Source organism: Toxoplasma gondii, chromosome IX, assembly GCF_000006565.2.
Source record: "Toxoplasma gondii ME49 chromosome IX, whole genome shotgun sequence".
Lineage (NCBI taxonomy): Eukaryota > Apicomplexa > Conoidasida > Eucoccidiorida > Sarcocystidae > Toxoplasma > Toxoplasma gondii.
Window position 1 is genome coordinate 783,288 of NC_031477.1, and position 17,472 is coordinate 800,759.

Genomic DNA, 17,472 nt, shown 5'->3' on the forward strand with positions numbered 1-17,472 from the left:
ACTCCCCTACTTCCGCCGATGGTGGTGCCGTCACATATAAGTAACTCTGTATTCATGAACCTCTACATATATATATTATATATATATATATATTATATACATATGCGCGCATGCAACTAAACACATCTTTGACTCAAGACATCCTTTTCTGTGTATCAATGTGCCATCTGCATTGATGCATCGCTATAGGCATACAACACACCTGCATGTCTTTCTCCTTGAGATACCTCCATATTTCTTATTTAAGCATATACATATGTATATATGTATATGTATGTATATATATGTATATGTATGTATATATATGCATATGTATGTATATGTATATATATATATGTCATTATTTACCTGTATGTATGAATAAAATATGTATACATGCCTAAATGAGGATTTCTGACCGCTTGCTGTCTTTCTGAAGAGGAGACAGTTGCTGCGAGTCGACACTGCAACCCCTTGCCCACGAATTGTCTGTGCCTGCGACTTTTCCTTTCTTCCTTTTTCTCTGCAGTTTTTCTCCGTGTGTTGTCTCTCCACGTCGTCTCTCGTTCTCCTGTCTTCTTCTCCGTCCCTTCTTTCTTCTTCGTTTCAATTCCAGGGGGTTGTCTCGTTATTCTTCCTGTCTTTGCAGCTCTTCTTTCTCCTTTTTTCTCCTTCTTCGTCGTTTCCCTCCTGCCTTCTGAAAGAAAGAACGGACTCTCGAGCGACTCTGCGCATCGGCGTCCGCTGCTTCGCGCAAGTCGCGGGATGAGAGAGAGACAGACGGAGACAGAGGGAGACAGAGAGAGACAGAGAGAAGGTATTTCGGCGTTCTTTCGTTTTTCGAGAGGGAGAAACGAAGTGGGGGACCAAGAACATGTTGAAGAGAGAAGCAGAAAGGTATGTTTCTTTCAGAAAGAGGAGGCCGAGGCGACTAGAAAACTGAAAGACGACGAGAGAAGTCGCGGCTCTCCAGTCGGACAGCTCATCTCTTGTGGGCGCTCTCTGCCTGCGGGTCCATGTACATCCAGCTGACTCTCGAGAGAAAACGGAGAAAAAGCGTCCGCGTTTTCCCTCTTCTCGTTTCTCCTTCTCTTCCTCTCTCTAAGACAGTCCGTCATTTGGCTTCTTCACCGAGTTTCTTCTCTCTCCTTCCTCCCTTCTTCTCTCCCTCTGTGTGCTGTGTCCTCGGCTGTCTCGCCACCCTGCTTTTCGCCTTTTCCTTCGTCGCTTCCTCCCTCCATTCGTCCGTCTTTCTCCCTCCCTGTTCTTTGTCTGCGCGTCTGTCTCCTTCTCCGCTTTCGCTGTCCTTTTCGACCGTGCAACCTCTGCCTTTTTTCGAAGATGGGCAGCGAGGCACTGTGCGTGGAGGGTAGCGTTCTCGCTGCCGCAGCTCCTCCTTTTTTAGCAGTTCACTTCCACCGCACACATCAGCCAGCTTCCTCGCGACGTCGGCCGTCTTCTCTCTCTTCTTCAGCCACCCTGGCGGAGCTTTTTCGCGACTCGTCTTCCCTCTCTTCTCTCTCTCCTTCTCTCTCTTCTTCTCCGAGTCTCCACGGCCTCCCGCAGCCCGCGTCTTTCTCTGCTTCGTCGCCTTTCCTCTCCTTGGTCTCCCGACTGTCCTCTTCGTTCTCCTCTTCCTCCGAGGAAGTCTTTCTCTGTCCAGAAGCTGTCTTCCTCCGCATCTACTGTCTCCTCACGAACCTCGAAGTCACCTTCCTGCCTTCCCTCTATCCTTCTTCTCGCGCTCTCGGCACTCTCCCTGCCGCCTTCTACAACGACGGCGTCTTGCGGGGTCGATCTCTCCAGTTTCTCCTGCAAGAAGAACGAGACCTGGACGCGCTCCTCGCGTCTTCTCTCCAGTCTTCTTCCCGCTCTTCTTCTCGTACGTCTGCTGCTTCCGCCTCTCCGGCTTCTCCCGCTTGCTCCCAGTCTTCGTTTTCGCTGTTGAAGGCGGACTCCGAGGCCTTGGCTGCATGCATCGAGACTAAATTGTCGGAGGTTCTGGACTTCACACTCTGGTGCTATGAGCCGTGCTACTCGTGCTTCACCGCTCGGGTGTACAGACACTCGCTGCCGGGTGTCTACGCACCTTTCTTCCTGCTTCAGCGTCGGCGGCAGGTCGCTGCCCGCCTCCGGGGCGTCGACTCTGTACACATTTTACGGAGTTTTCTGGAAATTCTCGAACGCCTGCGCAGCCTCGAACGGGAGAGAGGCTCTCAGTCTCCCGCCGCGCGTTTCCTTCTCGCTGACAACCCCACGAAAGCCGACGTAAAGCTCTACGCGTACCTCTCCGTCCTCTTCCAGATCCCCTCCGAATATACGCCGTGGCACTCCGCGGGAGCCTCGCCGGAGCACAAGAAGGGAGAACGAACACCTGGAGAAACTCCGCTTTCAGCTGCTTCGCTTCGGGCAGCAAAGGAGGAAGCCAGACGAGCTTCAGGTTGTTCTTCCTCTCCGGTGGACGGGGACGTCAGCGCAGGACCGGGCGGATGCGAGAAGAAAGGAGAGCTGTCCTCCTCTTCGGGATCGAACTCGGAGGGGAAAGAGAAAGAAGAGAAAGAAGAGAAAGAAAAGAGCGCGAACTTTTTCTCTCGTGCGACTCTCTCCACAGGCAGCTCTCGGTCAAAGTTCTTTCGAACAAAGCAACACAAACAAGATCTCCTTTCGCGTCTGGAGTCTCTCCTTCCTGTCGCCCAGAACTATCTACGCATGTTCGATCTCTTCCTCGCCGAAACGACTTCCAAACTCAAACTCTCTTCTTCCTCTTCGTCTTCCTCTTTTTCTTCGTCTTCTTCTTCGTCGGCTTCTGGGGTGAAGAAGGTGGAGGCTTCTGCTGGCGCAGGAGTGGCGGCAACTGTGTCTCCGTTCTCTTTGCCTGCGAAAAAAGTTCTCGTCTGTCTCGAATCTGAGGAAGGAGGCGAGAAGTGCACAGTCCCCGACGGCGAAGAAGAGAAACCGTGGAAAGACGCGTCCACGCTTCTCGCGGGTATAGCGACAGTTGGCCTCCTTTCGCTGTGTTTGAGGTGAAGAAGCGAGGCATTCGGTGGATTCCTGTGTTTGCTGTGTAACGGTTTCAGGAGCTGTTGACTCTGGATTTCAACGAAAGGAGGGGGAAGCGGAAGGGGAGCAGAAGGACGATCAAAGCTGCTATCTACCTTCTGGACCGTGCAGGTGTTGAATGCAGTTTGTGGGATGTCTTTGTCGTTTTTCTGAATGTTCACTGCCACAACTCGTCGTATCCCTGGCATTTGACAGAGACGTACATCTCCACCATCTAAAGTTTTTGTTGACTCTTTTGCTCTCCCGCCAGATATTCTGTTCCCTCTCTTCTCTTGGCATTGTGTCCTCTTTCTCTCTTCTCTTTGTCTTCTCTGTCGAGCAGGAGATAAGCGAGACAACTAATACCTTGGGACAGTAGAAAACGAAATGGAGGAGGAAGCAGCAAACAATCAAACAGAGAAAGGGGGAAGCACAAGAGAGAAGAGAACATAAACACCAAGAAGCACAGAGAAGACAAGAGGACAACATGAAGAACGAACAGAGCAAGAGAACACAAAGAGGTCACACAGAGACAAGGATCCGGAAAAAATATTTCTCAAAGCGGACAAGCAGGTAAAGAGCTTCAGAAACACAGATGAGCCTTCAGACAAGTTTTTTCTCTTTTCTTCGTTATTTCCGTGAAAATGAAAGCACGAAGTCGTCAGTCCGATCCGCGGCATTGATGTTTTTCTCAGCACAAAAACGAGGTGTGACAGCGAGAAGAGACACTTCGTTTCGGCGACAAAGTGGAAGACGTTTCAGCTCGAATAATTCTTGCTGCGTATACTTGGAAACCGTTCTCCCTTCTTTTCAACCGGTAGATGATTCTTGGGGTGCAGAACATGCTGCATGTGAGAAACCAGGGAGAAGAGCAAACGAAGAGAACTTGAAACTTGGTGACAGACGAGAGCAGAAAGCTCTTCACAAAAGAATGAACAGAGGAAGTTGAAAAAACACGAGAAAAAAAGAAGCCGCGCGGTGGAAGGCGACATTCTCTCCTTGGATGGATCACCCGCTGCAAATCCGTGGTTCCAGAGCGTTCACAGGCCATAAAACGGTGAAAAACGAAGGAGCTTGATGCGCATAAACATTCACTCTTATCTGTCGGTATACACACAAAAAGTCCATCTGCACAAAAAGACGTTAGGGCCATGTATACATATATATATATATATATATATGTACATAACCTGTATATGTATGTATTGCTACGTGTATGTATATATATATATATTCTTACGTATATATATTTATATATATTTATATATATATATATATATATATGTGTGTACACACAAGAGAGTAGCGAGCGTTAACGTCGTTTAGACATGTTGACTGGAAATCGCCCAGGTGTCCTTGCACCTTTTTTTGCGTCTTTTCGATCACGTCTGATGGCTCTGAGAAGGGGAGAGAGAGTTTACTTTTTTTCGCTTCTACGGTCCTCTTCACTTTCGTACACAGCAGGAGAGACTTAGCCGAGGGGCTTCTCTTCCTTTCGCTTTTTCACCCTCTCTGCAGTCTCCTCGGACGCCGGAAAAAGAGTCACTCTTGACATCCACGAGGACACCCTCCCCGGCATCCGTTTCTTTCTTCCCTTTCGCTTCTCCTCCACATCTTTCTCTGTCTCTCTGATTTTTTTCCTCTGCTTCTTTTTTTCTGCTTCTTTTTCTCTGTTTGTTTCGCCTCTGTCTCCTCTCCGGCTGTCTGGGCGGTTCGTTTCCTGCGTTTCTTTTCTTGCTTTCGCGCCTTTCGACTTCTTCTTGACAGGGTTGCCTTCCTCGTTGTCTAGTGGAGGAATCGCCAGGAAACTTGGTTGTCTTTTTCTCGAGAAACGCCGCATATCCCTCTTCTCCCGCCGCCTCGCCCAGGTGTCTGGGCATGCGTTTCAGCAGTGTCACCTCCTCTCCGCGCCGTCCGAAGTGCGACGAAGCCGGGACTGGTGGGTCGCCAGAGAACCTTTTTCCTCCTTTTCCCCCGTTTCCTCCGTTCTTCTTCGTTTTAAACTGCAGGAAGTTTCTCCTCGCCTTCGACCGCGTCCGGGGACTGAGGTCTGCTGTCCACGCAAGACTTCCTCTTCTCCTTTTTCGCGCCGCCAGACGAGGTCTTCCCGACTTTTCGTCTGCACGCTTCTCCGCATCGCCGCATCTCCGCATCTCCCCATCTCCGTCTTCTTCCGTTTTTGACCGTCTCCGCTCTTTCTCAGACCTCGCTCGAACGCCGCGATTCTCGCCTCTTATTTTCCCGCCTCGTCTCCGGCCGTTCCACGCACCTTCCTCGGCCGTTGCCTCGCGTTCCTCGGGTGTACAGACACCTGAGCGCTCTGCGTTGTCGCAGCATTTCTCTGAGCCGCAACATGGGGAATGCGCAGCCTCGCGGCGGAGGCTTCCCAGGAGGCTCTGAAGGTACAACGCAGAGCTCCTCCGCTGTGTCTCCCTCTTCTTGGCAGTTGGATCTCCATGTAAAACGCCCTGTGCTGCCGCATGCACAAAGACACACAGCTGTAAAACGACATTCTCTTGTCAATGCAGATGTGCTCTGACACCGCTCGATGCGGCTTTCTCTGAAAAACCGTGGACGTCTGTCGCTGTCTCCGCGTACACGATGATGTCGACGCGTACAGAGATACCTGGCGACCTATGCGATGGGTCGACCCTGTCCAACTGGAAGAACTTCCTTACAAGCTGGTTGTAGTCGTAGTGAACCTTCCACACCCAGATAACTCACTCTCGCTCGATATATATATATATATATATGTATATATATGTATGTGTGTATGTATATATATATATATGTATGTATATATATATATATATATGTATGTGTACATATATATGTATATATGTGTACATTGATATGTATTTATCTAGGTGTGTCTGTGCATGTTCGCTCACTGAGGAAGAGGGTGATGATCGGTTGTCGTGTACAAGAAGACACAATTCTACGCAGAGCAGAAAGTCTTTGTCCTCTCTCGACGCCAGTTCGTTCTGCATGCGTAGGAGGGATGGCGAGGAGAGAGTAGGTTCTAGGTCGAACAAAGAAGACGTCGAGGCTGCGAGAGACAGAAGAGAGCGCTCAAGCTCGACGAAGGCAAAGAGATGCATGCGTCGTGCTTGCTCTGACAGGTTTTCCGCCGGAGGTCTGTCGCTGTTTTTTCAGATGACAAGAAGAAGGAGAGAAAGAGACTTGAAGCTGCGCCTCCAACGCACATTGGAAAAAGAAAGAAGAAAGGGAAAGGCCCCGTCGGTCACAGCAGACTTCCTACTGGTTCGTCTCTTCATCTCTGTCTCTCTGCTCACCTCTGTTCTCGCAGCACTCTTCTCTTGTTCTAACCTCCTTTCGCCCTCCATCTATCTTCTTCTCTCCTTTTCTCTCTTCTCTCCTTTTCTCTCTTCTCTCCTTTTCTCTCTTCTCTCCTTTTCTCTCTTCTCTCCTTTTCTCTCTTCTCTCCTTTTCTCTCTTCTCTCCCTTTTTCCCGTTTGTTCTGCTTCGTCGTCATCAGTCCTCGTTTCTCCGCCTCTGCTCGAGTTTCCGCTCGTCTGCTGTTCCACGTTCTTCTCCCCTCAGTCCGTCGCTCTGCTGTGCGTTCGCGAGGCAGACAAAGAGTCCGTGGACCTTTTTGAGAGACTCGATAGTGGTATTCTCCTCACTGGACTTTTCTTTTCTGTGCTGTGCATGCAGTGACTCCCATCACCAAGTGTCGCCTGCGTCTGCTCCGACTCGAGCGCATAAAAGACTACCTTCTTCTGGAGGAAGAGGTCAGTTTCTCGAGCTTTTAGAACCTTTTCCCTCTCTCGTTTCCTCTTTGCCGCCGCAAGCGTCCTCGTTTTTGTGTTTCTTTCAGCGTTTTCGCGAGGCGTCACTGGGCGAAGGAGAGGCACATCGCCAGGGGGACTTTCTGTCTCCTTTCTTCGCCGTAGGCATCAGCGTTTTCTTGTCCTCCGTTTTCCTCCTCGCTTCGACCTCGTTGCTCGCCGATCCGCATGTCTCTCTTTTCGTCTGCAGTATATTCTCAACCAGGAGCAGCGGAAGCCGGCGGAGGAGAAGAACGAAGTGAGCGAGGAAGCAAGCGGAAACGCGTGGAAAAGAAAAGAAACCTCCAGAAAACAGGAAGCAGAGAGCGGCATCGAATGGGAGGTAACGAGAACGCTAGATAAACCACGACACAAAAAAAGAGAGAGACAAGAAGCTCCCAGAGAGAGAGAGGAGGAGTTTCGGGGCTTTCCTCGTGAGAGTGTGTGCCTGAAGGCGGCGCAACGCATGCAGTTTTCTTTTTTCAGGAAGATGTGAATCGCGTGGACGAGCTCCGTGGATCACCACTAAGCGTAGGGAATCTCGAGGAAATCATCGATGAACAGCATGCAATCGTTTCTTCCTCCATCGGTCCCGAGTACTACGTCAACATCCTCTCTTTCGTCGACAAAGACCTGCTCGAGCCTGGATGCAGTGTCCTTCTTCACAACAAAGTAAACAGAAGGTCAAAAGTCGATGGAGAAGAACAGAGACAGACAGAGACAGAGAGACAGAGACAGATGAAGACGCTCACGTGGAGTGAGAGAGGTGATCAGAGATTTTGAGATAGGAAATAGGAAGGTAGAAGGAGACTGACAGAGGTCGTTTTGAACAGAGATTTTGAGGCAGATAGGAAGAGAGAACTGGAGGGACAGAGATAGAGGTGTGAGGAGATAGAGAGACGTTGGTAGAGCGAGGTCGGAAGCTGGAGACAGGTAGCGAGTGCTGTCGAGGCAGAGACCGAGAGAGGGCGAGGCAACGGAAGATTGAAAAGCCGCAACTCGCGAGGAACAGCGACGAGTGGAAGACACCTGCGATGTTCCGGGGGGTGGTGATACTGTGTTTGGTTCCTCTTTTCTGTTTCCTTTCGTCTGCGTCTTTTAGACGAGCAGCATTGTCGGAATTTTGAACGACGAGGTGGACCCTCTCATCTCGGTCATGAAAGTGGAGAAGGCACCGCTTGAGACGTATGCAGACATCGGCGGACTGGAGAAGCAGATTCAGGTGAGGAAACCTTGTGGCTCACGAATCGGAGGGAAGGAGAGGTTCTTCGCAGAACAACACCCGGAACTCGCCGCTTCGTCGAAGCAGGGTGCTCCAAATGGACGCGTAGACCGCTGCGTCTCCTGAAGAAACGTCACCAACAACCCCAGAGCCGAGAAACAGGCGAGTTTGGCGCTGTCGGTGGCGACGAGCCTGCAGCCATGCGCCCAGCTCGCTTCTTCTCCGCAGCTTGCCTCCGGGAATTCGCCTTCTCTCCTTCGCTTCTGCGCCCCTGATGCCTGGCGAGGTGTCAAAATTTGGCCTTTGCGCGTGCGTTTCGGCTTGCTGTTTCCTCTCGCAGGAGGTGAAGGAGGCCGTGGAATTTCCTCTCACGCATCCGGAGTTCTTCGACGACATCGGTATCAGCCCTCCGAAGGGTGTCATCCTCTACGGACCCCCCGGGACAGGTACTTCGCGTCTCTTCATTTTCGCTCGCAGAGCTCACGTTGCTCCAGTTGCTCGTCTCGCGCGTTCACACCCTCTCTCTTCTCTTCTGTTTTCCTCTCTCTTCTCTTCTGTTTTCCTCTCTCTTTTCTCTCTTCTCTTCTGTTCTCTCGCTTCTCTTCTGTTCTCTCTCTTCTCTCTCTTCTCTGCTTCACCGTTTTTTCTTCTCGTCGTTTCTGTCTTCAGAGTCTCGGCTGTGTTGTGTTGTTCGGCTGTGCGCCTAGGAAAGACTCTGCTCGCGAAGGCCGTGGCGAACGAGACGTCGGCTACGTTCCTTCGCGTCGTCGGAAGTGAACTCATTCAAAAGTATTTGGGAGACGGCCCGAAGCTGGTCCGGGAAATGTTTAAACTCGCTCACGAGCACGCGCCGAGCATCGTCTTCATCGACGAAATCGATGCGGTTGGAACGAAAAGGTGAGAGCGTTTCCGCTGCTCGAAAGTAAATACGCTTCAAGGTTGTCCTGAAGACCCAGTTGCGTTGTCTTCTCTACCCTCTCTCGTCATCGTCCATTCACTAAGTCCCCTCTGACTGCTGGTTCACGAGGCTCGGACACAATGATTCGAGCGCTTGTCCTCGGAGCTCTGTGTGCTGCTGGGTTCCTGTCGAAGTCTTTGTTCACCGAAATCCAGTTCGACTGTCCCATCAACAGGGCAGACAAGGCTACACAGTAAAGCACTGAAACGTCGCGCATTTCGCGAACTGAATTCCAGAGTTCTCAGCGTCGAGGAAAACGCAGTTCTCAGAACGCTGTGTTCGCGACGCGTGAGTGCTCCTCGCTCCCTCAGTCGTCCTGAGAAGCCTTGCGGCCTCGCTTTGCACAAGGGAGAGAGAAGCGCACAGAGGAGGAGAGAACGAGAAGGGAGAACAGACGAAAGGAGATGGAATACACAACGGAGAGAGAAAACTGGTACGGGGGGACGGCGAAAGGGAGCCCTGCAGCGTTTCTTCCTCTGGTCGCGCGGAGTGCCACAGGGGGCAGACGGGAGGCGTCGGATGCTGCAGACGTCTGAGGAGTTTTCTACGGGTGAGAATGCATGCGTTTCCACCGTTTTTTTATTTCCAGATACGACGCCACGAGCGGAGGCGAGAAGGAAATCCAGCGAACGATGCTCGAGCTGCTGAACCAGCTCGACGGATTCGAGAGCAAAGGCGACGTCAAAGTGATCATGGCGACGAACCGCATCGAGAGTCTAGACCCTGCGCTCATTCGGCCTGGACGCATTGATCGGAAAATTCAACTCCCCAATCCGGACGCGAAAACCAAGCGAAAAATCTTCCAGGTAAAACCAGAGGAGAAGAAAGAGACAGGAGAAAGAGAGGAAAGAAGAGGGGGAGAAGAAGCGTGAGAACGAGGGATCTGCGAAGAAGAGAGCCGCCAGTGTCTCTACGAGCAAGAAGAGCATTGGGAGAGCGAAGGACTGAGAAAACATGAAAGGAGTATCGACATGGAGGTCTCCAACCTGCGTCTTTTTATGTTTGTTTTTTTCAGATCCACACAGCGAAAATGACCATGGCCGACGACGTCGACCTCGAGGAATTTGTTATGGCGAAAGACGAACTGTCGGGTGCAGATATCAAGGTATTCATTTTCACGAAGCGAGGCGGGAACCAGCTGCATGCAAGAAAGTCTTGATTTCCTGTTTATACATGTGTGTATAGCTGTAAAAATAGACTCAGAGAGGTAGAAAGACAAAGAGACCAAGAAAGCAAGGTACATATGTCAACCAGCGAGGAGATTTGAGCAGAGAGAAAAGCGAACCTCCTAGGCAGACATTCTCTAGAGCTTTTCTTTGGATTCAACTTCTCGTTTTCACTGGGAACGCACGTCGATCCTGAGTCGCTTCCGGGGTACGCGAGGAGGAGCGGTGAGTTTCAGCGGAAGTCTGAATCTCCCAGCTGTTGGACTGCTCTCTCGGACCTTGAAGGTCTTCGTTCACGGTGAAAAGAAGAACGGCACTTGGATCGATGAATGAACAAAGAGGCCTTCGGAGGTGCTCGAAATGTCTTCCTGGTGATCTGCATGCGTTTCATGCCGGCGTTGCACCTCGAATAGTTGGGTCACGTATTTGGCGCGTTTCTGCAGGCAGAAAGGGAACTGTTTTGTTGTTTCTTGCATGCAATCGCGCGCCTCTGTCTTTCAGGCGACATGCACGGAGGCGGGGTTGCTGGCCTTGCGAGAGCGACGCATGAAAATCACCCAGGAAGATCTGCGGAAGGCGAAGGAGAAGGCGCTGTATCAGAAGAAAGGGAACATTCCAGAGAGTCTGTATTTGTGAAGAGGCGGGAGAAAACAATGGTGTCTCCCCAGAGCGTCGAGACAGCTCGAAGAACGAAGCTGCCTCTTCAGCACCCTCCAGATCTGAGCCAGGAGCCCAACTCGATTTGTGGCCTCCCAAGAAGGACTGACATCTCGAGGCGAAGAAGAGACTGGAAAATGTCATGGCAGGCTTCAGAGGCACCTTCTGCTGAGAAGAAAGGCTGTGCGAGCGCTTTCGACCCGTCAGTTTTGAGGCGCCGCCGGTAGCGGACACCCTGTGGCTTCGGTTTCTCTGTGATAGAACTGTCGAAACGCTGCGAAGATAGAAATGACGAGGTCGCACTGCAAGAAGACAAGAGAGATTCTAAAGAAAAGGTTATTTGCCCGAAAACTTAGCGTCTGCGTGTCTGATTTTTTCGAGTTGAGTTGCCAGTGTGGACACGCATGATCGCGGAGTGGGGGCACTCAAAGCGAAACCGTTTATCGCCAACAGAGTGAACCGTTCAGACCTTTTTTCTTGGCGCATGCAAGGAAAAAGACGTGAACTGCGTAGTCGCACTCGGCGATTCCCGCGGGTGAGGGAGTGGGAGTAGCGAATTCAGTCGAAAGCGAAGAGGCTTTCCAGAGCGCAGACGCGACAGATTTGCCGAAGGAAAAAAGTCACGAACGTGTCTGTTTGAGAGAAGAACCCGGGCCGGCACAGGTTCTCCGTGTATTTTTTAGGAAGGATCGTGTTGACAGCGACAAGAAAACCACACAAATGCTTGGGTCCACGGGAGCGCTGTCCCCCAGACACACGCAGAAATACGAGTGAAACTTACACTGCTTCCTGCGACAACTTTCGCAATTACGAGTGGAACGCTTCTCAGAAATCTTGCCCAAACCAGAGAGCTGCTCTGGTATGGTTCTTTGCTTGCTCAAGCATCTGACTGTCTCTCGCTGTTCATACGCGTCTTTGTTTACCGGTTAAAAGTCGGCTGTGCAGAGCTTCCTTGTCTGCATCTCACAGCTAAATTACATTCAGTATCCTAGAACTAAATGGGGTGACTCGACGCCGCAACGGGGCAGCCAGGATCGCGAAGAATGTGTGACATATGGAACGAGAAACACAGCACCTGAGAGGAACTGCTTAAGTTCAGCTGCTGAGGATTTCAAACGGCGGACCGCACCCTCTGCACCGCAAGGCGTCATCTTCTTGCCTAGTCCTCTAGAGCGTGTCCTGCGTTGCTTTCTGGCACAACGTGAAAACGTGAGAAATCCTGGGGGAGAACGTGTGTGAAGGCTTGTACGCAGGAAACAATTCCTAAGAGCATGTCGTGTCGACTGTTCGGCGCATGAGCTGTCGAAGAAGGCTCCCGAATACCTGACCTCAGCACTCTGAAAATTCTCCACAGCACGCCATTTTAGGAAGCACAAGTGCTCCAGTGCGAGGCCCGTCTCGGAAAAGTGACTGGCCTTTCTGTACACGTGGCTCGGAGCTGGGCGTGAGGGGGTTGGGTTTTACTGTGTAGAGAAAGCGAGACTTGTCATAGTGCTGGGTGTCGGCCACTGGAGAAAGGTGGCAGGGCGTCTCCTGGCGTTTCTTGCGTGGCTGTGTTTTCGAGAGGTTTGATCATCTTCGACCGCGTGAACAGCGCAAAAGCTTCAGGTGCGCTCGAGAGTGTTTTCTGTCATTCTCAGTCTGTCGTTTTTCGACGCACACAGTCGCTCGGCGGAACAACAAGCGTAGCAGGGCGGTAACAAACTCTTCGGTCCCCCACGAAAACGGTGCGAGAGCACCGTGGCGCACCAATCCCCGGGGCCGTCTACAAACAGTTTTTCCTGCTTCGGGACGTTCCATTGCAGTAGAGGGCGACGTTTCTTCGACGCGTCAAGGCGAAGTTGCCTGCAGTCTTTTGAAGAGCGTGAAGCATTTCCTCGGGCGTTTTCCCCTACTTTATATATACACGAAACCATTTGACTTGAGTTTCGTTCACGCGTGTCTCTGGTACTGGCTGGGAAGGAACGCAAGAAGACCTGAGGCTACGAGACATCCGAGAATGGGGATGGACACGCTGGCCAGAGCGCTCCCCCAGTCTTCGGCGTAACCGTTCAAGAGGAGTTGGCTGACGATGATGCCGACGGCGGTTTGAACATTGAGAGTGACGGCCTTGGCGGAAATAAAGTGGAAAACTGTGTAAACGGCCCCAATCACAGCGCCCGCAGGGCGTCCGAAGAGGTCGCCGAAGGTCAAGATGTAGGCGGCCATGAGGAGCATGCTGAAAAGGAAGAGCATCAACAAATCGTAGCTCTTGGTCCCCGACGAGAGAAGGTTGAACAGATCCAAAGGCCCCATGGTGTACCGCGCCAAGACAGCTCCGAGAACGCCTGCTCCACACTGAAAAAAGCAATACAGCAGCATGTCCGGTACTCGACTGTGACCCGCGACCAGCGTGCCCAGGGTGATGGCGGGGTTGAGGGCACCGCCAGACTTCCACCCGATCGCATAAATTAGAGCCGCGGCCATGCATCCAATGCTGAGAGCCGTGTTGGCGCCGTCGATGTCCCCCGTCATGGCACAGCACGCGCAGTACGTGAACGCGAGACTGGAGAAAAATTCAGCCATCAGCAGGTTGTCGTACGCCAGCTTGTAGGCGCCCCAGCCAGCCACCGCGGCCAAGAACGGGATCACAACGAACGAGGCAAACTGGGAGTAACTGATGGACGTTCCCTGAAGGGCATTTCCGATGTTTGTGCCAAGCGCCACTGCGGGGTTCAGGTAGCCGGAGAGGCCAAAGGTGGCGGTGTACGCAGCGTACGTGACCAGACCTACGGCGACGCCTGAGAGCTGGCCTGTGTCTGCAGACGTCTCGATGTGCGCGAAAGCCAAGGTACTGCAGAAAACGAGTTGCGCGAGGAGAATCTTTGAAGAGACTGCGCCTTCCACCCCCGCGGGCAGAATGCCCGACTCGCCGCAAATCAGCGCTGACAGCAAGGCACCCAGGGCCGCTCCAGCAAACTGGAGAACGATTGTCACCATGGCACTCTTAACTTTGACTCGGCCTGACAGAACATCGATCACCGTCAAAATAGGATTCAGCTGCACATCCCGGTACTGGTGGAGGGCGGTGGTCACGACGGCGTAGGTGAGTGAGAGCGCGAGACCGTACGAAAAAATGTCGGATTTGAACAGGCTCAGGAGCTCGGCAGCGAACAGGAGCGCAAAACTCCCGAGGAACTCCGCTGTCAAGCTCTTCTTGTCAAAGTCTGCCATCTCGGAAACAGGTTTCAAACCCTTATGGACAGAAGCATCAACTTGGAAGGTTCCGTCTCTGCTGGACGGGGTGCCGCGATCTTACGACAAACAAGGCCGGTCTTCAAGGACTTTTAAAGAACTGCAGACGCTTTCAGATTGCGGTTTCGAACGTTCAGAAAAGTGGAGGTCTCTGTAGCCACTCCAGAACTTCGAAGACACGATAGCTCGTCGAGCATGCCCGAAAGTCGTGGCTATCGGCGAGCATGGCGAGTGCGGCCGCGGTCTTACACAACCGTCCAGCCGGAAAAGAGAAATCTCTCATTGGAGAGAGCTCGTTTCCACCGAGCTAGCCTTCGCCTTTCAAATGACTGCGCGCTCGTGTCCTCGCAAGACGTCGAGCTCGTCTGATCTGCACACCCAGCCGGGAGAGCCTCCAACCGCCGAGAGTCACCAGCCGCTTTTGGAGAGTCTGTGAGTCCCGCGCACCGCACCAGCAGCGAAAATTCTGCCGGGTCGCCAGCGCAGATCTTTGCAGCTCAGACGGGGAAGTAACAAGACACCGAAAGACCACGGAGTGCAACGGATGCAGAATCTATCTCGGCCGCTACCCCAGGTCGCGACTCAACTCGTGTCTCCTCTCGCCGCCTGAGGCAAGACCGCGACCGTGCCAGCCTCAAACTGGCTGAGCTGCATGCCCGGAGCACCCTGAAGTGCAGTTGACTGGGTGCTTCCCCGAATATAAGCCGAATTCTTGTAATTTTCAGTCCGGGCAGAGAGGGGCACGGTTGCGTGGAGTGCGCCAGTGACCGCCCTGGCGGCATCACTGGAGCGAGTGCATGCGTTTTTTTCTCGGTGAGCATCGCTTTTGCGCGGAAAAAATTCGTAGAAAGGCCGCGCGCCGTCTCTCTGGGCCGTAGGACCATTTGGGGGACATCGGTCATCCTTTTTAAGGAATTCTGATTTTTTTGTTGGTGTTGTCCCTCTGCGGTTCTTTTTTCCTTCCGCGCGACAAAGATGGGGCTTTTTACTCGCTACTACCAGCCTGGAAGGCTTTGCGTCGTTCAGTATGGCCCCGACGCAGGAAAGGTGGGTTCCTACGCAGCTTCCGTCCACTTGGGGAATTTTTCACGAAGAAATCTCGAGGCACCGTGGGTGTCGACAACGTTTTGTTGCATCCCTTGTACCGTTTTCGTTTACGGTTTCTCATGATGAAAGGCATCTGCGCGAGAACACGTTTTGCGGATCTTTCTCTGCCCGCAAGACTGAGTGTGGGGGCCCGTGTGGCCTCCCGTTGCCGACAGGTTGCATGCTATAGATTCTTAAAAGAAAACAAGTCGCATCGGGATGTCACACGCAAATCTACAGAGGATTCTGTGATCCTCATCACAGACGATGCCGTACTCGGCGGCATTCGTCCCGAGAGGGGTAGTTGTCTGCGACTCAGGAAGGCTTCGTGCGGCGGGCCTCCCACGACGGCAAACGAATAAGGAAGAGGAATCTGGGAGTAGTAAACTTCACTGCCGTTCACTTTTTACCTGCCTGTACGACTTCTTTTTCCGGGGATATCTTACATCTTTTAAATGATTTCCTAATATCTTTCTCTTTCCTGCTCGTCTACGGGCCGTCCTGAGGGCGCCCTGAGCTACTGACTGTGCCTTTTGTGGAGGATGTTGACGAAACGCACTTCGAATGGCGATACTCACAGGGAGACGACGCATGTTGTTTTCGTTTCCACCTTGTGCATTTCAATTTCCATGTCCCGGCGTAACGAATGGCCGCTCTGGTATTCGAGAAGCTGTACAGACGGTTCGCGGCGAAAACTTTTTGCGTGTTGCCCGCCCTACCTCGGAAGGTGAACTGGGTTTCATTTGCCTGCATCTGGAACCGTGAAGGTTTCTCGCACAAGCATTGCTACTTCTGTTGATGTTCCCGTTTGTTCTGTGACGGCCGCGTTTCTTTCTTCAAGGTCGAAACATGTTTTTCTGTGGGCCCCCCTGCGTGTGTCTTGCAGCTGTGCTTCGTCGTGGACATCATCAACCAGACCCGCGTGCTCGTTGACGGCGCTGGAGTGACGGGGTAAGTCCTTTACGACTGCATGTGCAAACGCTTGGTGCGTGTGGACTGGTCTTGATCTCTGTTCTGTTGGGAAATTCACTTTGCTTTTCGCGTGGATGTGAATGCCATGAATCAGTCAATTTAAAAGACACTAAATATCTAAATCTTGGAGAGCCCTGAGACTGTGTAGCGTTTTCTGGATGGATCGGTGATGGACTGTGGACTCATGAACTCTGTTCTGGCCAGCCGCGTATGCAGCGGTTCTTTCCTCCTTGTCTCGACGGGGTTCCATCTTTCACTTCCCGCCATGCGGGCACTGAGAAGCGGGGGGACGGGTGTGCCGTGTGTTTTGTGGCTGTCGGGGACTTCGTTTGATACGGCGATTCTGTGGTTCCGTCGAAATACGTTTCTTTACGTCTCCCTCCTGTCGCGTGTTGCGTCGACGCCGCTTAAGTTTTCCGATTCTCCCTCGGGTCGTCTTTGGATTTCCTGCTCTACGGGATTGTCGCCGCGAGCGTCCCTCCAGCATCGGGGCCGCAGGCAATCGGCGTTCGAACCCCAGTGAGAGGACTCTTTGCGTGTTCAATGCTCTCAGCGTGAAGCGTCAATCCATGCCCGTACGCCGCATTGCGTTGACCGACCAGTACCTGAAGATCCCCCGCAGCGTGCGGTCCGCGACGCTGAAGAAGGCCTTGGAGAAGGATGACGTGATCGCGAAGTTCAACCAGTCTTCCTGGGGCAAGCGGAGACTGGCAAAGGAGCAGCGCGCCAACATGTCCGACTTCGACCGCTTCAAGCTCATGGTCATCTTGAAGCAACGGAGAAAGGTCATGCAACAGAAGCTGAAGAGTCTGAAGAAATAAGTCCGAAGACAGAGAGCAAGTTGATAGTGTTTCTCTTGTGCGGCGTCGTCTCCAGGCGAGAAGCAGTCGCGCACGACAGACGCGAGCGGCATGTGGAGACGCGAGGAAGAACGCGTTTCTCTCTCATAACTGCTTCTCAAGGTTCCTAACTCAAACTTTCCGTTCTCTTTGTGTCTCCAAACACTTCTCACCAATGTCTCCAGGTCGCCTCACCAGGCACCCACGGACATAAAAAAGTCTCACACCCGAGAAGAGACAACGAGAAACTTCACTTACTGTCTGGTCAAACAACGCGGGGTGCTCCAACACGCACCGGCGTCTAGAGAAGAAAGGAAGGGGGCGTTCTCCGTCGCCCAACGGCATCCGTTGGCTCTCTATTTTTGACTGCAGAAGTTATCGGCATACGCATAATATATGTCCAAAGACAGCCACAGCGACATTCTGATTTCCACCACTCAAGTGTAGGGTCGACAGGATTCAAACCCCGCCACGGCGGCAATCTTTCCGCCGCATCACCGCCTAAATTCATTCAACACGGTTTCTGCCG

General features: G+C 52.3%; 4 protein-coding genes across 4 annotated transcripts; 3 read left to right on the plus strand and 1 right to left on the minus strand.

Annotated features, from left to right (window-relative positions):
- The first annotated feature begins 596 nt into the window (after positions 1–596).
- Positions 597–3,272, plus strand: TGME49_267090 (hypothetical protein). Its single transcript, XM_002368747.2, has one exon. It carries the CDS (start codon positions 1,321–1,323, stop codon positions 3,004–3,006), a length of 1,686 nt encoding a protein of 561 aa, XP_002368788.1. The 5' UTR covers positions 597–1,320; the 3' UTR covers positions 3,007–3,272.
- Positions 3,273–4,967: 1,695 nt separating this feature from the next.
- Positions 4,968–12,152, plus strand: TGME49_267080 (26S protease regulatory subunit 4, putative). The gene is made up of 11 exons (XM_002368746.2): positions 4,968–5,420; positions 6,175–6,282; positions 6,697–6,773; positions 7,021–7,068; positions 7,296–7,481; positions 7,912–8,031; positions 8,372–8,477; positions 8,739–8,928; positions 9,579–9,795; positions 10,005–10,094; positions 10,657–12,152. Exons 1-11 carry the CDS (start codon positions 5,372–5,374, stop codon positions 10,789–10,791), a joined length of 1,326 nt encoding a protein of 441 aa, XP_002368787.1. The 5' UTR covers positions 4,968–5,371; the 3' UTR covers positions 10,792–12,152.
- On the minus strand, positions 11,835–14,756 carry TGME49_267070 (aquaporin 2). Its single transcript, XM_002368745.2, has one exon. The coding sequence runs from the start codon at positions 14,023–14,025 to the stop codon at positions 12,745–12,747; it is 1,281 nt and encodes a 426-aa protein (XP_002368786.1). The 5' UTR covers positions 14,026–14,756; the 3' UTR covers positions 11,835–12,744.
- Positions 14,757–14,891: 135 nt separating this feature from the next.
- On the plus strand, positions 14,892–17,233 carry RPL14 (ribosomal protein RPL14). Its single transcript, XM_018781454.1, has 3 exons — positions 14,892–15,093; positions 16,019–16,083; positions 16,589–17,233. The coding sequence occupies exons 1-3, from the start codon at positions 15,022–15,024 to the stop codon at positions 16,923–16,925; spliced, it is 474 nt and encodes a 157-aa protein (XP_018636247.1). The 5' UTR covers positions 14,892–15,021; the 3' UTR covers positions 16,926–17,233.
- Positions 17,234–17,472: the final 239 nt, after the last annotated feature.